We start from the raw sequence: 21,801 nt of genomic DNA, 5'->3' as shown, positions 1-21,801 counted from the left end.
AGGAACTCGAGCACTTTCCTGATGAACATGTCGTTTGGAGGCAAGGTGCTCAGAATTAATAAAGCGCCACATTTGGTGAACATCTTGGCAGGAAGAGTCAGACTGATACACAAAATATGGCTAAGGGAAACATATTTACACATCACAGGGCGGTAAATATGGTTAATGGTCAAACCTTTTTTGGAGCCTCATGTTTGGAAAAAAACCCCCACACCAGCAAAACAATAACAAGGCAAGTAATCGTACTCTGACAGGCTGCTGTCGTAAATGCAGCCCTTGAGGATATTATCCTAGCTAAAATACCAATGCCATTAACAGAAGGGGGAAACCAGTATTCCTGTCCCTATGAACAGGCTTTCTAGATATATGAAAACATGATTCTGAAATGCTAAGTTAAAAAATACAGCAGCTTGAGCCCCTGCATGTGATTTATTACTGTCTGTAGTGCAGGTTTGGAACCAGAGCAGGGTGTGAGAGCAGCTTCCATGGAGTCCTTTGGGTGGCTGGGCAGGAGCAGGTCAGGGTCCCTCTGCTCCCAAACCCCCGTGCGGGCTCCCTTCTGTGACAGAGCTGCATGATTATAAGTAGCTCAGTTCTGGACACTTTTTCTCAGCTTTTTTTTTTTTCCTCTTCAGTTCCTAGCTTTGAAAGATGTGGTCTGACATTCAAATAGCAACACTCAGAGCTGGAGAAGACCTGCTGCCTTGCATGGTCTGGCCACCTGCCCATGTGAGCATCTTCCTTGCAGCTTCTTTCAGTGATCCTTGATTTTCTGGTGCCAGTGGCCATTTTATGGATTTGGACAGATTCCTGTCTGCAGTCTGAGATTTTCATCTTCACAACAATATGGAATATACTGCTGTGTTTGATAGTTCAAAGGCTGTATGCTCTGCTGTATCTGTGCTGCAGCACTTGAGCTTTACAGAGGCAGTGCGTTTGGCTTGTTCAGGTAATAGATGTAGGTGCAGTATTCCTGTTTCTACCTAGTTTCTGTAGTTGCAGCTGTGAATGTGAACCACATGTGTGTTACAATTCACATTAAGTGAATTATAATAGGCTCATAGGAGGAGGCATCATTAATACATTCCTTTACACAAGGGATTCTTTTTGTTTTCAGTATAAAGTGAGACTTGACCATCTACATAATTTCTCAAGAAACAAATGTTTTGCCACCTCTTTATTTCAGCAGCTGTGTTTGGGTATGTGTTTTGCACAGTTTAATGCTTTTCTGACGGAGCTACCTTCTCGTGTGTGGCAATGAAATGTTCTGTTTGTGCCGTCTGGATTTGTTTTGAAGAGGGAAGCACGCTGACGTGATTTGCAGTATACGATTTACAGTACACGTGCAAATCTGCTTGGACTGTGCAGTTGGTTCTACTGGGAAGGTCTGATGGGTTGATACAGAAGAGTGTATTTTGATTGGAAATGACACAACTATCTCTGTGTTTCAGGGTGAAGGCTGTCGCACTGTCCCGCTTTCTGGACACGTAGGATTTGACAGTTTGCCTGACCAGCTGGTTAATAAATCAGTTAATCATGGGTTTTGTTTCAACATCCTGTGTGTGGGTGAGTATTTCCATTTTGGAAAGTTCTCTTGCTGAAAAGGGCTTCTCTGCAGCTGGATGTAGCTTGTAGGTGATGGAGTTAACAAGGTAGCTTTGATTTAAATTTCCCCCACTGTTCTGTCTATTTTCAGTAACAAGATTTACTGGTGCCCAGGGAAATCCCTGCTGAGGTTGTGCAGTATGGCTTTCTACCAAGCAGTGAACCATAGAAATAAAATGCTTAAAATCCCAGGCTTTTATTACAATCTTTAATTTGCTAATATGTTTCAATTTAATGTTTTTAGAAGAAAATAGGTATTCATGCCAGAGAACGTTGTTCTGAGGTCTTGTTTGGTTAGGGTTTGAATTATTATTGTCATTATTTTAACAAAATACCAGTCGTGCTCCTCTTGAATCATTAAAAGTTGTTTTTTTTTCTCCTCCCTTCTGTGCATACTTGAATTAAAATAGTGTCTGGCCAAGCCTTAGCTGGTCAGATGGTTATCCAGGCTGCCGTGTGGTACGGATCTCAGCTGGGGCCTGGTGCTGCAGCAGGACTTGGTGTCTGTCCCTGCAGCGTCTGCCTGTCTCACAGGTCTTCCCCAGGGTGAGCATCCCAAATGGTCCCTCCTCAGAGACACTCCTGGGTAACAGAAGTAAAATCTCATAAGGCTTCGATACGGTAGTTTGGTAAGGTGGATAAGGAAATTAATAATAGGGAATTAATAATTGTCTGATAGGACGGTTTGGTTTACTGATGGTGGTGCCCTGCCTCTGGCCATGGCTGCTCAGAGTAAGCCCTGTCTGTAGATGCTTCCAGAGGTGCGTGGTGTGACAGAGGGGAGAGTTGCAGCTGGGGATACCTCCTCAGTACTCAGCTGGTGGTCAGCTCTGCACCCACACAAAGGTTGTGAGTCCCCTCCCGTGAGAGATCCACTCACAGTATGGACCAGGTGTTTGCCCAGGACAGGGTTAAGTCTGAGTTGAGTGGAGTAGAGCGAGGAAAGGGGAGCAGAGCCCTGCTGAATGGAGCTGAGAAGAAAACTTTCCCTGACAGTGGCATTCCCATGAGATGATAAACTTTGCTGACAAGTGGAGGTCACTGTCAGGCTGAGTCGCTAGGTGATTTCCACAGTACGTGAATGTGACATGATCTAGTGAAACTCTTGTCCCAGAGACTGAAGTCTTACAGTATTTCCTTTTGCATTTATTGAGTTTTTTTCTACAAGTTATAGGTGCAGCAGTGGATGCCTCCTGTGGTTATGTGCTCACTTTGATGCATGCAGAGGAGTTGAATGCGTCTGCTTTCCTCTTTGGAGGACAGAACTGGAATGCATTGATCGCTTGTTGATGTGAATAACAAGGACTTGCCAAGATCAATGCATGTTAGTTATTAATGTCAGTCTTCTATGAATAGTAATAACACAGACATGGTCAATCTTGAAATAAAGAAACTTTATAGAAAAATTTAATAAGCTTCATTAGAAAAGGGTCTGCAAATCCTGAGTTGAGGAGGTCAGGCTTTAAAATGTCTTCTAAGAGTTGTCTGGTGTCTCTGTTAACTTGTGGTAATATAGTTAAGCTCTTAAACATTCTGGAGAAAGACTCTTGGACTTTTTGTTTTCTATCTGTGATTTATTCTGTTTGGTCTTACTTGTACAGCAGGAGTTTGGGGTGAAAAATTGAAAGGACAGTGAGCAAATGAGAATTGGAGCCAACAACAAATAGGTGAACTGATCCCATAGGCCACTAAGCATGATAGAAAGGCACTTCATTGTCCCCCATTTTTCAGCTGTGTGTGCATGTCATCTGTTGGAGGAAAAATCTAGTGACAATTTTGCTCTGCGCCATACTGGATCTGAGCCACCGATTCCTCCAGCTCTCGGTGGAGGAGCCAAGGAAAGCTTCAGAAATTACTCTCAGCAGCACGTCCAGAGTGCAGCAATTTTTAGCTCTTCTCATGCTGAAAGCTGTTTCCCCGTTGAGACTAGAGCCAAAGATAGAGTAAATGAGCAAACGTCTCGTAAGGAGTTAAAGGTTGCAGATGGTTTATCTGATATTTTATTCCTCAGCACAACCATTTTCTTCTGAAGCTTCTGTGATAAGATGTTAGTTGCCTCTTAGTTCAGTGCAAAGGCTGGAGAAGTATTTAATAGCTGAGTCCTTCTTAGCTGCTGTATTTCTCAGTGAGGGGGAAAGAAAGAGGAAGAATAGGCTGACATTTTTGAATGTGAACTTTCTCAGTTTTGGCCAGAGTACATTATAGTTGCATTATACTCGTATTCCATTAGAAGCAGGAGTTTCTCCCTTCCTCTCTCCCAGGATTTGCAGGGGATTTGTTCTAAGCAGCTTGTTCAGTGCAATGAGAAATGGCTGTTTTGTAGCAGAAATACCTTCTCTTTTCCCAGGGGCTGTACCACAACTGCTTGCAGTCTCTTGCTCCAAATGAGCAAGTCCCTTGGCACGTGGGAGCTCCCAGCAGCTGGGGAAGGGAGGGATGTGCACAGGTTTCCCCATGCAGAGCTGCTGTGTGCTCTCCAGCAGGCAGCTTTCTGTGGGGTGATGAGCTATGCAGCCTGGGAGTTTTGTGGTGCAACCAGCTGAGGAGAGAACAGGGTTTCTCCAACCGAGAAGCCATTGGTCTCCTCAGCCCTCTCCTGCCCCTTGCTGCTGGTCCCCCAGGGCAGACGAGGGTGGCTGGGAGCTGGGTAGTCCTGTGAGATGCTTCAGCACCTTCTGTGAGCTCATGCTTCTCCTCTTGCCCCCGCAGCCCAACCTTTACTTTGTGATGGGTGAATCGTGCCATGTCTCCATGAGCCTGTCAGATGAAAAGAACTATTTCTTCCTCTCTCTGTGTGAGATGGCCTTATCAGGCTGAGCTGCCTCAGGGCTTGTCTCAGCAAACCTGCTACATTGGATTAGCTCCCATTTCTTCGTATGAAAGGCTGTGCATGCATATACGTTTTCTTTAAGATTAAATAATTTGCTATCTGGAGCCATGGCTGTTAATCTCGTGAAGGACAGGTGTTGCTCTCTCACTAAAGGGCATTCTTGTGAAAGCCACTCCATGCCTTTGAACAGAGAAATACTCCAGGGGCTCCTCTGTCCTCCCACTATGTCGATTGAGGATGCTATGACTGGGGCCTCTTAAATCCTGAATGATGTGGAGAAGGTAGCCAGCGAGCAGTTGTTTGTCATTTCACTTAATGTGTACTAGGGAAAAGCAAATGAAATCACCAGGCACAAAAAAGGAGGTACCGCTTTTGTGGTGTATAATTCGGCTTACTGCTGCAGGGTGCTTAGGATGCCAAAATTTCTGTGGAAAGAGGAAGCCATGAAGGTACATTCAGCATAAAGATACCCATTTTGGTTTGGGAAGCTGGGAGCTTCCCAAAGGAAGGAGCATTTGCTGTGGGCGCAGCTTCTTCTGTTCTTCCACCCTAGGTGCTGGCTAGTGTCAGAGACAGGTATGGTGGCACCTCACCTCCACCTCTCTCCTCGCCTCATCTCCATCCTGCTGGGAATCGCTGATGTTGGGTAGCCCTCATGTCGCTCGCTGGCACAGTGTGGCGTGTCACTGGCAGGAACGCTCGCTCCTTGTAGCACTGGTGCTTGCTGTCCTCTGTCACGGGCTCTGCCTGGTCACGGCTGGAGAGCCCCAGAGAGTGGGAGCGATATCCTGCCCGGGCAACATGGGGAGCACAGTGTGGTCCCAGAGCAGAGGGTCTCTGTGGAGTAGCCAAAGGGAGTAGAGTGGCGCTTGTCCCAGCTGTCCTATTGCAAGTGGTGCCACTGCTCCATCCACGAGGAATTTGATGAGCCATTTCTATCAGGCACTGAAGATGACGCCTGCATGTGCAGTTGGAGCAGGGAGCGTATCTCAGGAGACCGAGAGGAGGTGGTTGCCCAGGCTGGCGGGTGTTAGGAGTGGATGGTTCCTTTTGGGCACTGGTGTAGCATTGCTGCGTGTCCACAGCCTGACTGGTGTGGTGTCTCTGGCCTTTTTTTTCTTTTTTTCACCACATCTCTGAAAATTGTCGGATCAGACTTAACAGCAGAAATCCATCCCATGATGAAAGGCACAATGCTGCTGCTTTTCAGTAGCTGTTGGAGCTTCCTGTGCAGAACACTCACAGTAAAGGTCACCCTCCCTGCCCTCCCCACAGCGCTTTGTCAGCCCTGCTTCAGGAGAGCAGACCACTGCTGAGATACGTAATCCTTAAGTACGGTTTTGGAGATGAAATCGCATGTGTGCTTATAAGCCTGACATCAGGAAATAATCTCCCCTGCCAAGGACACCTCTCATTTGGTTTGCATACACCGCTGCTTTTTCCACGGTAATTCTGCCTCCCTTAATCCCCATTCATCATTTCTGCTTTTTGGAGAAGATTCCAGCGCTGTCAGCTGGAATGAGCACAGACTCCTTGTCCTTTTCATCAGACCATCTGTTCCATCTGGACATCTGTCCTTACAAGAAGCAGTTGGCACCATTTACATCTTCCAGCCAGCAGAAAGTTGCCTCTGTGTCAGTCAGAAACTCCCAGGAGATGCAGGAATCCTCCCTTCTGTTGTTTTGCCCTTCAAAGTAGCACTGCTCCCTAGCTCTGGTCATATTTAACACAGCAAAGCACTTTATGAGCGTCTTCAATCTTTTACCATCTCATGCAATCATTTAGGTTGGAAAAGACCTTTAAGATAATTGAGTCCAACTGTTCACCTAGCACTGCCAAGTCCACCACTGAACCACGTCCCTAAGTGTCTGCCCATCTTTTAAATACCTTCAGGTGTGGTAACTGCACCGCTTCCCCGGGCAGCCTGTTCCAATGCTTGACACCCCTTTCAGTGAAAAAAAATTTCCTAATATCCAACCTAAACCTCCCCTATCCTTGTTACTTGGGAGAAGAGACTGACACCTGCCTCACTACACCCTCATTTCAGTCAGTTGTAGAGGGTGATAAGGTCTCCCCTCAGCCTTCTTTTCTTCAGGCTGAACAACCCCAGCTCCCTCAGCCGCTCATCATAAGACTTGTGCTCTTCACCAGCTTCATCGCCCTTCATGTCACTTCCATCAGTGTTAATGTTGTGTTTCTTTTAGCCAAGGCTGTAATTCCTCTCTCCTCCATCCTCCTTCCCTGGCAGGCTGTAACGCTGTGCCATGTCAGTGGGGTTACACAGTGTAGGGATGGGTTTGCCTGCTGGCTGAATGCCATTTTTGGTGTGCAGACTTCACACGTGAGATGCTGTGTAAGTGGCTGGGTGTTTTGATGTTTCGTGTTTTAAACACCAAGTTGTGGGTGTTTGGATGGGCAAGTCCCACCTATGGAAAAGTGCCTTACCAGCTCGGATCCTCCCCTTCCAAAAGGCAAACCTCAGTGTGCAAATTCAAAGTTGCCTTTGCTGGACCTGTGTAGCTGGCATGAGATGGAGTAAAAAAGCATCTTCTGTCTGAAAAAATGGCCTGCATTTCTTATGCACTTCTCCTGACCCCTCTGACAGTTGAAGTCACTCCTGCTGGAAACAACACATTAGTCTGATTTGAAGTAGACAATGATTAGCAGGTTTAGGATGGGTTTAAACAATAGTCTTGGCCTCACATGAACACCTCTCATCCTAAAGAAGGAGGGAAGTGAAAATGAGAGGTGGCTTGTGGGGTGTTTTGTCTGCCTGGAAGCCTGTGTGATTTACACTCGACCTTGTGCGTCCGCTGCAGAGAGCAGCTTCCTGCTCTGATCACCGCTGCTGCTCCTCTGTCACCCTGTCCCACTACCCTGGAGGCCTGGGTCATGGGTTGCTGGATTCGACCTTGCTCTGGGGCCTGCCATGCTGTGGGGCGTAGAGCGTGGGATGGTGGTTGATGCTCCCACAGCCCAGTGCTGCCTTCCCAGCAGGATGAGCTCCTGTGTCCCGAGATGCCCCGTTAGGGATCCTGGCATTTGCAGGCATGCAGCTGGCTCCCTGCTCTGTCCCACCCATCCTTGGCAGGGCCTCTGGAAATGCTGAAGCCTTCTCAGGCTGTTTAGATTTTTGTCTTTTTTAATGCTGCTGTTTTCCTGGAATCCCTGACAAAGGACTGGTGGGGTCGTGCAGGCCCTCTGCTGTTAACTCTCAAAATCCCCATCCAAACCATGGCGATGCTTTGGCCTATTGGGCTTTGTGCACCTGCTCCCCATCTGGGGCAGATGATACTCCAAAAGCCCAGACTTTGAGGTTCCAAGTCAGTGAAAGGGTTGCTGTGATCAGCCATGAGTCTTCTGGATGGTCCAGGTCGTTCCTGGACAGAGATAAGCTTGTGCTTTGCTGGGTCCCCCCACTTCGGTCGATGGTGTTTTAGACACGGCTGATGCATTAACACAGCACAAGGGACTGCAGCAATGCCAGCTCCTGGTGCCGACTCCCTCTTCTCCCCTTCAGATTGCAAATGAGTTTGGTGTGAACAGCAACTGGATGTCACTGTTCTGGCTGTAGTTGGCATCAGTCAGTGATGAAGCACAAGCTCTTGGCTGGACCCCAGGAAGCTCTGCAGCTCAAGGTGTACATTGACTTTCAAATGTTAATGAATCTTGCTGCTCTCTGGAAAGGTACTTGATCCCTGATCCTGGCAGTGAGACCGCTCAGTTCCCAGAGCAGTGGATGGTTGTCCTTGCCTGCCTGTTGTGTACTTCAGCACTGAGTGAGAAATGTCCCTTTTGGGGCCAGGAGAGAGGAATTTGCCTGCTTGCAGGGGTAAGGCTTGGAGATTTGGACTAGGGAGGAGTTTTCCCTTGTTGAATTGGGCATTTCATGCAAGTTTGGATCTGTTGCAGAACTCTAAGCCTATGAAAATAAGAAGCTCTTTTCATCTGAGCCAAGTAGGAAAATGATGAAGCTGTCTTGGGAGCTGAGGGCTCGGGGAGGGAGGGGAAGGCTGCTTCAGCCAGACACAGTCTCCTTATGGTCCTGCAGCGGGCTAGAGGAGCAGCCTTTGCAGCGGCTGGGGTTCGACCGGCTCCTGAACTTTCAGCAAAAGCCATATGGGCAGCTCAGAAATTGCTCAGAAATCCCCAAAGCACAACAGCACTCACAGGGCAGCAGCCCAGACTGGTTACAGCTTTAGCACAGCGTCAGATCCCTTTTTCTTGGAAGCTGGGTCTGTTGTCAGAGCGTGGTGAGGGAGGCTGCCCTGTGGAATGAGTTCACGGAGGAATTTGGGTTGTTCTTCCTGGGGTGTATCTAAAACAAATTTAAGACTGCTTTCTAGGATTCGTCTCTTCCTTCCAGACAAGGAAATAGCTACCTGTTGATAGATGGAATGGAAATAGCAGTTCAGTGCTGCAGAACTTTTGGAAGCAGATTTTGGAGTATTGTGTAGCCCCTAAGGTGTGGAAACCAGGTATTACAGAAGATGTCTCCTCCCAGGTTAGAAGGCTGATCCCCCAGCTCAGTCTGTTGTGGGTACAAGAAACCAGCTGCACAACTTGCTGAAGGACTGGAACTAACTCTCAGTGTTTCTGCACAGGAGGAGACTATTTCAGTGCCTGCTTATTAGAGACATACTGATGTGGAGCATGGTTTTTTAGAAATGCCCCATTCCCTCTCCTACTTTTTAATGGAAACAGCATCTTTGGTAGTGTAGTTGTGGGATTATGAAGGATCTAAACAATGCTTTCTCCTTTGCCTTTTCACCTCTTTCTTTTCATCTCTATTTTCTAACGATATTAATGGCCATTAGACTGTGAAATGTAATTTGCCTGGAATACAGACATCCCATTGTACGTGGCTTTCTGCTTGCCAGACAGTCCCTGTGGAGCATGAAATCTGCTTTCATCTGCTATAATTTCACCGCTTTTAATGGTTGGAAGCTGAAAGGCCAAGCCAAATTAATATTCAACAGAACATTTCAGCTCTCTTTTTCTCCAATAGGGGAAACTGGCCTTGGTAAGTCCACCCTCATGGACACACTTTTCAACACCAAGTTTGAAGGTGACCCAGCATCTCACTCACAGCCCGGGGTCCAGCTGAAATCCAATACCTACGACCTGCAGGAGAGCAATGTCAACCTCAAACTGACTATTGTGAGCACAGTGGGCTTTGGGGATCAGATCAACAAAGAGGACAGGTGAGTGAAGGGGGAGAGACCCTGTGTCCTGACCTGGTTTTAGTCATGCAGCGTCTCTCGCTGTGCCCTAGTTGGGCCAGACTGCACTGTAAAGTTTTCCTCCTTCCTCTTGTTATCTCTTTGGGCTGGGACAGGTAGAAGAGAAGACAGAGGCTGTGATGTGTTAGCACTGCTCCAGCTATCAAAGCAGCTTTTCTCATGGTATCAGAGCAATTCTATGCTGCTGGCAGCCTTCTGCCTAAATTCATCTGGTGGGGAGAGTAGAGAGCTCCAGGGCATCTGTGCTTGTTTTCTTGTGCTGTGCTGACCACAAGCTGCCAACCAAACCACTGGCGTGGTCTAGTGACTGGTCTAACAGCCACTTCTGGCAGGGCTCTTCCATGTTGCTACAGGAAGCACAATGACTGTGCACTGAGGGACCCTGAGGAAGCATCTCTGGCAGCTCACGTCCCAGCGTGGCTGGAGTGTGGTGGTGAAGGGGTGTGTGATTCCACCGGACCATCTCCAAGGTGCATCTTCACAGAGGTGTCACAGATGGGATTTGCTTTATTGCGGGTCTGTTAAATTTGCATCTTAGTTTTCTTTAAGATGCACTGATGACCTTTACATAGTGAGTCTGACAGGCTCTGTATTTCAGATGGCCTTGCAAAGTAGTTGCAGGGACTTCCTGCCCCAGAGCACTGGCCAAAGGCAGTACTGAATGAAGAAGTCTTCCACCTGCAGGACTCGGGGCTGTGCGAGCTGCAAGCTGTTCACTCCCTGGGCGCAAGCAAGGGTTACACACTGCTGTGAATGTGTCTACACGATCCTTCCTTTAAAAAGTCTCACACTGTCACATTTCAAAGTATGAGTCCACTTTCCCTGGAAAAAATGGTGTGTCTCCTGTCCTCTGCTGAATCTCCAGTACTGGGTTTTGTCAAGCAGGCTGCTAAAGTGTGATGTAGGACCACATCTCCTTCAGAAGCACAACTTTTAAATTTCTTTCAGGTGGGAAGGAAGGGCGAGTGAAAGAATTGGTCTTGGGAAGTGAAGTCTAACAAGCAGCTTATTTCTTAAAAGCAAGCGAAGGAGCGCTGCTTACATCTCTGCATGATGTATAACTGTTTTTTTTCCTTTCACCAAAGCTATAAGCCCATCGTTGAGTTCATTGATGCTCAGTTTGAAGCCTACTTGCAAGAAGAACTGAAGATAAAAAGGGTCTTGCACAACTACCATGACACCCGGATCCACGCTTGCTTGTACTTCATTGCTCCGACAGGCCACTCGCTGAAATCCCTGGACTTGGTAACAATGAAGAAGCTTGACAGCAAGGTAGGCATATTTAACTCTTCACCATGCATGTGGCAAAAAGGCTGCTGCTCTACCAGGGCACATCTCCCCACCTCGAATAGCCCTTATGCTAGCGGAGAGGGCTGGGTTGGCAGATAAGTCCTGTAGATTTATTGAGCACTTTCAAGTTCTTGTGTGTTGTATTAGGACAATAATAATTGTCATTTTGAACAATTGGAAAAACTCCCTGGAGCAAAGCTGAGGACTTCTTACCACTCTGTTCCTTTCTAGGTGAACATCATTCCCATCATTGCCAAATCTGATGCCATTTCCAAGAGTGAGCTGACCAAATTTAAAATTAAAATCACAAGCGAACTGGTCAGTAACGGGGTTCAGATCTACCAGTTCCCAACAGACGATGAATCAGTGGCAGAGATAAATGGGACAATGAATGTAAGTGACTTGGCACTTCCTCTTCTCGCAGAACAGCACTGTCACTGTAGGGGTTGGTGGCCCATATTGGGGTGCTTCTTAAATACACTTTCCCTTTCATTTTGTGTCTTAAAACCAGAGGATTTCAGCGGGATCCCATCCTTGTAGTGTCATTCTAGGCTAGCAGAGCCTTGTGGTAGGCTACTGCCTCTATTGTGGGCTTTTCTAGTCAGAAAACAGACTATCTTTTAACCGCTTCCTTGTCCTAATGCATATCTGTTGAGGGACTTGTAGGAAATTGGACAGATGGCGAGGGCAGGGACAGTCCTGGGTTATGAATTAATCAGATGGGTATTTTCCAGGTGGTGTGAGGGGCAGGCTGTCTATGGACATGCACCTCTGCTCCTCGTCCTGTGTTTTTCACACCATTTTTGTTCTGGGCTGGTGTTTCCTGCAATGCCCTGCCTCTGTGGGTGTCTCCTCTTGCCTGTTGCTGTCCTTGCAGCAGAGCATCTTTAGCTGGCTGGCTCTGGGACTCTTGTCTGCACTGAGTTGCTGTTTTACTATTGATCAAGTTACCTAGCTGGTTTGGTCTGGTTTGGCCTTTTGGCTCCAGTGCTGTTGGGCAGAACGGGTGGATGGGGGGATACAACAAGGCTGATTAGAGCAGTGGCTTCCCTTGAGCTACGTCCAAGTGCTGATGTGAGAAATGAAACACAAGGGTCCCTTGGCCCCTCTGGCAGCACATCCTGACCATGTTCCCCATTTTCCAGAAGGCTTTTTACAGGAAAGCAAGTAGGGGAGGTTGCTTGCTTGCTTAACTGCTGTTGATGAAGTGCAGGTCTAGCTGTAAGAGCTGTCAGTGGGTGTTTCCTGGTCAGAGCAGTTTTGTGATGGTGTTTTTCTCTGTGCTTAATGCTCTCACTGTGTAGGGATTCAGTTACTCCAAAGTGAAGGTGCAGCGTCACTCCATCCTGAGGGAACCAGAGGTGTGGTGACAAAGGGAGAAGTCCTCTCCCCTTGGCCCGTTTCAGGGCAGAGGTAAACCTCTGCTTATCTTTCCCTTCAGGCAATTATGTATCTGCTGGGAGGGAGCTGCAGTCTCTGGTCGTAGACAGTCTGGGTTGTGCCAGCTGCTGCACAGAGAGATCAACTCTTCAAATGCTCCATTAAACTGATATAAATCATAATTACCGGGTTTATGGGGACTAAGCAGGCCAGAATCTGAATCTGATCAAGGCAGTTTTGCAGATATAGAAAACTTGTGTCCAAAACCTGGTTTTGTTAGCAACATAAGACAAATCTGTTTATGCTTCAGGTCAGAAGAAGAGCTTGTGGAGGAATGGAGGCAAGTAAAAGAGCTGGGATGGGTCGATGTAGGTTTGTGACTTAAATTGCTGATTTTAGTCATGCTTAAAAGTGAGGAATGGGAAACTTTGATTTAAATCCGTTCTCTTAACATTTGTGTTTGTACTTCTCTACAGAAAGCTTCATTGTCTTTGCCTGTTACAGATCAACATCTTTGAAAGGTTATAAATGCAGTCTTCATGCTTAAGTAGTGCCTCATGCTGACCAGCAGCTTCTCTGGATCGGTTACTTTTTTTTTTCCCCTCCTTTTTAATTACAGAGAAAGTAGAGACTGGTCTGTAGATTACTTAATGTTTTGCTTGTAACCTGCATTAGCAGTATCTTGCATGAAAAGTAAAATAAGGCTTTGAAATATGCAAACTCACTATTTCATATGCATTTTACTTTATTATATCCACTTGTGCTGGATGCATTAGGATTTTTTCACCAGAGTATTCTGGATTCCAGATTGGCTTACTGAACAGAGAAAATATTGCCCGATCTGTCATGAATTGATTAACTGAAGGATTTAAAATTTCTGCCATCGTGATCAGAAACACAAGTCTTTAACTATGAACAAAGGCATCAAGTGAAATATTTAGAAAATAATCAGATTAAACAGATCTTCAGAACAAGATACCAGATTTCCCTTGAAAATGGTTTGGTCTTTTTGAGAATCCCACTAAGCATATATTTATAAGTTCAGAGAAAACACTGTCCAAAATTCTTTAGGTCTTTTCTCATGTAGATTTTATTCTTAAATCACATTAAAAAAACAAGCTCTCCTTTTCTTTCAATTCTGTATTGGCTTTTCCATTTTGAATGAATTAGTATAATTACTGAAGAAAATACCGTCCCTGTACCTGCTGTGAAATGGAAGCACATGCAGCTACATGGGCTGTCCCACGTGCTGGGAGCTGGAACTTCCTTGTGGATGGAAAGAGGAAATCACCAGCACCTTCCTCCTGGCAATGACAGCAGCCCAGCAGTTGATACCAGTGGAGGAAGTGACTCTGCTGTTGAGGGTAACTGGGCCCATGGACGGCGAGGTTCAGGGTGTGCCTGTGTGGCCATAGCTTGGTGTTTCAGCTATTATCTCTGTTGCTCCTCTTGCTCCCATCACTCACTTTATCTCTTGGAAATGCCCTTACTTCACTCTCCTGGAGACCTGGATATGAAGCAAACCAAAAGCATTAAGAGCTGTGGGAGAAGCCAGCCACGGGATGCTTCTCATGGACAGTCTGAAGAAGCCAACAGAGAGGTCTGGAAGCTCTCACCCAGAAGAGGCAGCATGGGAAGAGAAGAGAAATGGACAGCTCTGGTGGGCTATGGAGGGAGAGGGTCACCAGTGTGGAGCACATTGCCACTAGCAAACATTTGCCTGATCCTGTGTTCTGGAGAGGGAGCAGCTGTCCTGAAACCTCAGGCGCCACTGAACTGCGATGGCTTTTCCTCTGGAAACAGCACTGTGTAGGTCTGAGAGGAGGCTGTAGCCTTTGTGGGGTTTAGTACCTGGGATATTTGTTTCCAGCAGTTGGACACAGGTACAGACCAGTTCCAATGCATCCAGTAGTGAGGAGCCTGACCTGCAGTAGGTGAGGAGCCCACCCAGTGCCTGGCAGCAGCCAGCATGTCCCTGCAGTGTGATGTCTCTGGTTCCTCACAGAGGTGGCATGTGGCTCTTGCTCAGCCCTGGGTCTCTGCTCGCCCTCTCCCCTGCCAGGCTGCCTGACAGTGGCTGCACAGTTGGACGCTGTGGGACATGCAGTGCCTGTTTGCAGTCAGTGATGAGGCAGTGACCTGCTCCACAGAGACCGCTGACGATTCTTCTTGACCCTGTGTGCAGAAGTGTTCGTGGATAGTGCTGCTGCTTGTGTGTGGTCTGTCTGGAATGCAGGAAAAACTACAGCTTGTAGAAATGAGACAGCAAATTATTCCTTTGAAAGCTGGCTAGGAGAGATTCCCTCAAGTTGTGATATGGAGGCTGTTCAGTTGAGACAGCTTTGTTGCCTTCCCCTCCGATGTTCTGTATCCCCTGCCCTTTGTGATTAGACAGCCTTCTGCTGAAAATTGCATTCCTCAGCCTGGGAGACCACTTCCCTTTTTCTGCTTCTTGGCCTCTCCGTCAGGGAACTTACCCTGTGCAGAGCAGGCGCAGCTCCGTGCTGGTCTGGATGCCTCCAGGCACTGGTGTGTCAGTGTGACTGCAAAGGAGTAGCTTTTGCTGGTACCAGCTGTCGTGAACTTGTCCAAGTGTTCAGATAGCCTGTGGAATTAAAACTTCACTACCTGCTCCAGAGCAATCCAGGGTCACTGTTCTTCCACAGTTGGCTTTCTGGGGCCCTTTTAGTTGCCCAGCACTCAGCACACTTTAAAAGATGTAGCCAAGAAACGTCACTGCACAAAACTCAGCAGAAGGGGTGGGTGCAGGGAAATGGCAACTTTATTTTTAAGTGCTAAAACCTTGCATTTGACTTCTTTGCATCTTGGCAGAATGCAGTATAGTTCCCAGGAACAAGCGGAGGTGGGGAGAGATCTCACTTATTGCACAACAGATAAATGCAGCAAAGTATGATAGCAGCTTGGCTGCCTGAGTTTGGGCAGTGAGGTGAGTGTAAGGTGAGGTCTATGGAGCCTAGACACCTGTTGGGAGTGTTTCTGTTCCAACTCTGCTGAGCTTGCACCGGGCGAGTCTCTTGGTCTCTCTGCAGAGGGCAGAAAGTATCTTCTTTACTAAGAAGGGGCTGTTTTTTATTTCTTGTGTTTTTGAAAAGGAAGTCCCTCTTGGTTTTAGTCAGCCTTCAGGTATTTGTAACAACCGTACTCTGTGGAGTGTGTGCCTCGGCTTGAAGAGCGCAACGAGGCACAGTTGAGCTTGCGGTGCAGCTCTGCTCTGGTGTCCTCAGGATCCCTCCTCATGGGTGTCATCCCTGGGTTTGGCCTCCTTTGTCCTCCAGCTGTGCAGCCATCTAGAAGTGGCTGCGCATGGCATCAGCGTCGTGAGGATTTTTTAAAGCCGTTGGCACTCCTTTGGGTTTCCCAGAACCAGTTTTGGTAAAGGAGCGCTGTGGGATTTGCGAGAGCAGGTGCTGAGGTTGAGCCCCAGCACAGCTGCAGGAAGCGTGACGCACTGTGGAGTGCTAGCACGGGGCAGGCTCAGCACAGCCCCAGGGAACACAAGGTCCTTTCCAGCTCAGCCTGGAGCAGACCTCAGGGCACATGGGGATGTGGAGGCTGACCTGATGCATGGACGTGTTCAACCCTTCCTCACCAGGGCTGAAGAAAATGGGGAGAAAAGAGCTGTTACTGTGGGGTTGAAGGAGGAGCTTCAGTCTCATCATCCCATAGAGCGAGTTGTCTTGTGCTCCAGGGTGAGCTGAGGGAGTGGTGGGGGGATAAAATCAAGAAGGCTCCAAGACCTCTTCTGTTTGCTTCTGTGCTTGTGCAGATGTTCTCCTCAGCCACGGCCAGCCCCTGGGACAGCACTGCAGTCAGCTGCGCAGCACGTTGTTCGAGCTGTCATTCTGATGCTAGTCTTGCACTGGCTCATCTCACCTGAGACCCTGTGGCTGGGAGGATCAGCCAGGTAGAGGATATAGAGTGGTAGCACTAACAAGGTTTCCAAAAAGGACCCTCCCTTCTCCTTCCTTGTCTTGGGCTAGTGGCCAGTGACTAGACTCCCTGAGATTAGCGTGTGCATAATGACTGTTTTGCTCAGTGGCTGTGCTAATGTTTGTGTGCTGGCAAGTCAGCCAGAGTCAAGAGGGACTAACGTGGGTATCATTAAATGTGTTCCAGGCCCACTTGCCGTTCGCAGTGATCGGGAGCACAGAGGAGCTGAAAATAGGAAACAAAATGATGAAAGCTCGTCAGTACCCCTGGGGCACAGTGCAGGGTGAGTTGAACCCTGGGTTTTTCATGGCATGAAGGGTGTCTCTTCTGCCAGGAGGCAGTGGGCTCTCAGAAGAGGAGCAAGGGCCTGATGAACTCTAATATCTTACTGGGAGTTATCCTTGTTAAATCCTTGTGTCAGGCCCGCAGTGACAGTTTTCTCTGCTCAGAAGGGCTGTTAAACCTGTTGGAGGAGGAGACAGGTGGGGAATGTGGGAAGAGACCTTTGTTTCTGCCCCCATCTTACTCGTTATCATGTCTTCTTACAGTGGAGAATGAAGCTCACTGCGACTTTGTGAAGCTGCGGGAGATGCTGATCCGGGTGAACATGGAAGACCTTCGTGAACAGACCCACACACGCCACTATGAGCTGTACCGGCGATGTAAACTGGAAGAGATGGGTTTCAAGGACACCGATCCAGACAGCAAACCCTTCAGGTGGGATCCCTGGAGGAGACAGGAGAGCTTGAGAGAGGCACTGCTGGATGCACTGCGCGTGTGTGTACGTGTGTGTCCTTGAGAGAGCGTGTAAAGAACCAATGCAGCAAGAAAACCTGCCAGGTCAGATAAATCCAGACTTCAGAAAAGGTGCTGGCTGAGTGAGAGAAGGTGAAAACACAGAGTATGTGCAGGATTGGCTGTGAAACTGCACGTACAGGAGTAGTGCTGCAGAGATACAGCAGTGTCCCTTTGAACTGGTGTTTGTTGCCAGCTGGTCTCTTTGAATTGCCCAACATTCAACATACAGAAAAGTGCAGTAGCTTACAGACCCCAGAAATAGTTGGATAAAGAAGGCCTTGGGGCACATGTTGGGTGAGTGAGTAGCAAATGCGCTATGGGCAAGCAATATTGATGATGAGGGCCTGATTTCAGAGGCTCAGTAGAAGCAGAGTTTGTCCCAAGTCATACCACTGGACTTTCCTTTCTTTTTAGCTTACAAGAAACTTATGAAGCCAAAAGAAATGAGTTTCTAGGGGAACTGCAGAAAAAGGAAGAAGCAATGAGACAAATGTTTGTCCAGAGGGTCAAGGAAAAAGAAGCGGAGCTGAAGGAAGCTGAAAAAGAGGTGAAGATTGCATGGTCTCTTCATGGTTATGAGTCATACATCCACGTCTAAGTAGGTAGCTGCTGCCAAAGCACTTTCTGCAGAGTGTGGTTTAGGACTTTCTTATCAAGAAGACTAAAGTTTAACTTAGGGTCATGGGGACATTAAAGTGTTCATGCTGTAGGACAAAACGAGATCACAGTGCTTGTAGTGTACAACTGACTGCACCATGGAAGTGCCAGAGTCTCGATTCTGATGGAGAGTTGTAGTGCAGCAAAATTCAAGGACAGAAACAGCCCTTGATATAAATCTGTTTCATGTATACCCATATAGCTTCCTTAGTGTTGTGAAGAATCCATTGGTTTACTGACCTTTAAAGATTAATAAGGCAAAGACTCCTGGAAATGGATTAAATTTTTTTACGATTATACTCTCCCAATCCTCTGTTGTGTGCAGTGGTGCATCACTAGAACACTACTTGGTTTGTAAGCTGTTGTGGAAGGAGACTGTTCCCTGCCCTTCCTCTACACACTGTCAGTTCAGGGGGCTGGAAATGATGCAGAGACCAACGGGGACTTGCAGGGTCAGATCTCGTGAATCTTCCATCTTCCTCTTTTCCTGTGAACAGAGTATCTGGTAGGGCTGGGTCTTGCTCACCTCTCTCCTTTCCCTCTAGCTGCACGAAAAGTTTGATCGCCTGAAGAAGTTGCATCAGGATGAAAAGAAGAAGCTAGAGGACAAGAAGAAGTCTCTGGATGATGAAGTAAATGCATTTAAACAAAGGAAGACAGCAGCTGAATTGCTCCAGTCTCAGGCTCAGCAAGCTGGAGGATCGCAAACTCTTAAGAGAGATAAGGAAAGAAAAAAGTAAGTTACTAACCCAGTGGTATTTGCTTATTGGTAATGGTTCTCCTTTACTATTTTTCTGGGTGTTTATATCTCTCTCCCAACATAGCCAGTCCTTATCAGGGGAAGGTTTGCAGCCAGATCGAATCCCTAGTAAGGCTGAGCAGTAGCTGGAAGAATTTTACCTTTAGCTGTCATCCTGAAGAGCAGGGAGCAGTGCTCACCTCCCTTGTTGCTTGCTGACAGCATGGAAGAGGTTGAACTTGGTTTTATTCCTTGAGATTCCCTGCTCCTCCCTTGGTCAGTCAGTGCTTGTCATGAAGTGGAAAAGTATTGGCTGCCAAGGCTAGGGTGTGGGTAACAGGGATGTCCTGCTGCCCCCAGAGAGGAGCGTGTCCTGTCTCAGGGTCTTAATTGTTTAGGCTGGGAAAAAGCTTATACTGTGGGAATTATTCAGGGAGACAAATAGTCTTGAATCTGCAAAATGTCAGGCTGCAAAATGAGGGGACAGGTCATAGCTCCTCGTTAGTGCCAGCACTCGTCTCCAGCCCTAAATCAGTTTTTTGCCCACGACAGAAACAGTGGGAGATACTACATGGCTTTAGTAGGGGCTCCCCGTGCCAGGGACTGGTGTGACAGGATCCCCACATACACCCAGGGTCCTGTGGTCTGGGCCGTTTGCAGTGCCCATGCTGAAACAGTCCTCCTGGTTCACCGAGCAATGAGCAGTTCCTTTTCACTGTGGTACTCTTCCCAAAACGGAGTGCTGTGACACCTTAGCATGCGTACAGAGACCAGTGTGCAGGTAAACAAGGGTCTGCTTTCTATACCACTGCCGTAGTCCCCTCTCTGCACATCCCTGGGGCAAATCCAGAGTAAATCTTGCCTTTGCTACAGTCCTAAGTACATGGAGAAGTGCTGTTACCATGAACAATATGGCACACGCCCTAAGAGCCGACAGGACTGTTTGTCAAGGAAAATAGCCCTTGACTGTTAAGCTTGGAATTAAATGAGACAGGAGAGGAAAAAACCAATAACCAGAATGAAGATCCTGGTTTAGTCTATTTAGTTTTGAGCTGGAGCTGCTTCAATGTCAACATTCTTTTGCGATGAGCAATTAGTGCTCCTGCCCTTTTCTCGCTTGTCTGTTCCTTTTTTCCACTGAGTATTTTGATTTGCTCTTTTGAATTCCCTTCAGGGGGTTTTAATATCTTTTCATACTGAGGAGCCTGAGACTGACTGGGGACAGACTTCTCTCCCCAGCCCGGACTGTGTGAGGAATACACAGCTGAGTGCTTTCATGCTCAAAGCCTTCAAACATCTGCACTCTGAGGACTGCAGACTTCAGCCTTGAGATCAGGCAGGGTCAGGAGTGCAGAAAGGGAGACAGCATGCTCTGTAGTAGGAGCAATTAGTCACTGTGGCTCAAGTCACACTCTTGTTCCTAGAAGCAGTTCTGGTCTCAGAAGAGCTCCTTGACACCAAGCACAGTTGTATGGAAAAGTGTTGATACCGTCCTTGTCAGTTAAGGACACAGAAAGGCACAGAAAACTCCATGAAAGAGATAGGTCCGTGCTTGAGTAAGGCTTGGGAAGATACTAGGAGGCCTCTCTCTCCTCCAGGAAAATAGCTATATTAGAAATAGTGCTGCTTTCTTTACTCCTTAACTTCTCCAGTTGCCCTTAACAATTCATTTCAATATTTAGATCATAAACATCTTTAACAATCCATGAATTTCACAAGCTGTAGCTTAACTGCATCTCATGTACTAGTGGCTGGCAGTACACTAGCCTTTTTCTTTTGCAGATGACTCTTCTGCAGTTTGCACTGATCACGACTTGTGTTTTTTGTTGTTGTTGTTGTTACATCATTATCATCATTATTAGCTCTCACATGTGTGCTGTTTTACAGTTAGCTGCTGTTTGGCTGCATGGTGCATGAGGCACATTGTCCTGGTAAGCGTCATTAACTAATATAGACCTCACAGTGGGATCAGTTACAGTTCCTAAAAAAGCAGACCTTGTGCGAGTCCAAAGGCCTATAAGCATTATCTCTGTCCTCCTCTGCTTCCACCCTTACTACACATGCTCTACCAGTCTCTCTCTATATATGCAGTAGTAGAAAAAGGATGGAATTAAGTTTGTCTTTAAAGATTCTGCAAAGTAAAATGCAGAGAGACTCAGTATTAGGGCATGAAACACAGAAAAAGAAGGATTAGGTCCTCTTCCTTTTAAACATTCTCAGCACCTTATTGGCTCTGTGTTCTTTATTCCATCTCCCTTAGAAATAAATGATACTATTTAATCATGTAGGCCATGTTGACACTATGGCAACAATTGCTATGGAGATGTGGTGCTGATGACAGAACCCAGCTAGCCAAGATGTCTTTTCCCTTTCTCCTCCTTTCCTCTCACCGCTCCAGGTAGTGTTAATTTGTGGTCACAGTGCGGGTGAAGGTGGATGCAGGACCAGTTTCTGTCCCCCCTTCACATACTAACAGAGGGTAAAATCTGCCAAACCTAGAGCTTTCCTTTGTCCCAGAGCACCAGAGAATCACCAGACTGTGTGTGTGGTATGTATGAGGGGGTGTTAAAAGAAGCTACTGCTGAGTAACCAAACCGGGGTTCACCTGCTGGCCAACTATAGTTGGTTGTCCCAGACCACAAGAGTTGATGGGCTGAGCATTTAGCAGATAATGAAGGCTCTGAAGATAGACTGAGAGGCTTTGTGGCATTTTTAACAGCCAAATTGGTCACCGATAGATTGGATGTTCAGTTGTAGCATTCCTGGAAGCCATGTGAAGTGCGCCCACGGTTAGGGTAAGGCTAGTAATAGAAGAGAGCTGCATTCAGGATGTGTCCAGGCAGCCCGCCAGAGCACTTTGCCCCTGAAAAAGGCCAGCATCTGAGTTTCCGAAGAGTTTTGCCAAGGCATGGACAGTTCCCGCTGGGGCAGAGCCCTGTCAGGGGTGTTACGCTGTGAGGCTGCTTGCTGCAGGCGCTGTGACTGTCCAGAGTGCCTCTGCCTTCATGTGAGCAGGGATGTAAGGTGGCCTTACATAGTCACGGGCAGGCCTGTGGGACAGGCGAGGTTGCCTGAAAGAGTTAACAGACCTCGCCATAACCGAGTTTCTGCCGTGCGCAGTGCCAGCATCTATTGTAAAACGTCTAAACAAAGATGCGAAAGAACCACACCTGCCTGCCAGGAGAGCAGCAGCCTCATTAGGGTTATTAGTTAAACTGCTAATGACAGTGGTCTACTGATGGCTGGGTTGACTCTGTTTAATTGAGCCTTTTTAATTTGCTAATGATTCTCTGGTGAGGGGAGAAAGC

At 47.3% G+C, this 21,801-nt stretch overlaps 1 protein-coding gene across 3 annotated transcripts in view; it reads left to right on the top strand.

Annotated features, from left to right (window-relative positions):
- The first annotated feature begins 1,454 nt into the window (after positions 1 to 1,454).
- Positions 1,455 to 21,801, top strand: part of SEPT6 (septin 6) — a 22,613-nt gene continuing 2,266 nt past the window's right edge. For 2 of the 3 annotated variants that reach the window (XM_010187201.1, XM_010187202.1), the window contains exons 1-8: positions 1,455 to 1,566; positions 9,444 to 9,639; positions 10,764 to 10,950; positions 11,200 to 11,361; positions 16,486 to 16,582; positions 16,848 to 17,016; positions 17,512 to 17,644; positions 18,300 to 18,490. In XM_010187201.1, the coding sequence (XP_010185503.1) occupies positions 9,473 to 9,639; positions 10,764 to 10,950; positions 11,200 to 11,361; positions 16,486 to 16,582; positions 16,848 to 17,016; positions 17,512 to 17,644; positions 18,300 to 18,490 (1,106 nt within the window). In that variant the 5' untranslated portion in view covers positions 1,455 to 1,566; positions 9,444 to 9,472. Of the gene's footprint in view, positions 1,567 to 9,443; positions 9,640 to 10,763; positions 10,951 to 11,199; positions 11,362 to 16,485; positions 16,583 to 16,847; positions 17,017 to 17,511; positions 17,645 to 18,299; positions 18,491 to 20,380; positions 20,425 to 21,801 lie in introns of all 3 variants that reach the window. The other variant, XM_010187203.1, reaches the window with a different exon arrangement.

Source organism: Mesitornis unicolor, unplaced genomic scaffold, assembly GCF_000695765.1.
Source record: "Mesitornis unicolor isolate BGI_N332 unplaced genomic scaffold, ASM69576v1 scaffold1526, whole genome shotgun sequence".
Classification (NCBI taxonomy): Eukaryota; Metazoa; Chordata; class Aves; order Mesitornithiformes; family Mesitornithidae; genus Mesitornis; species Mesitornis unicolor.
Note: the sequence above shows the minus strand (reverse complement) of the source record. Positions and strands in the feature narration are given on the sequence as shown.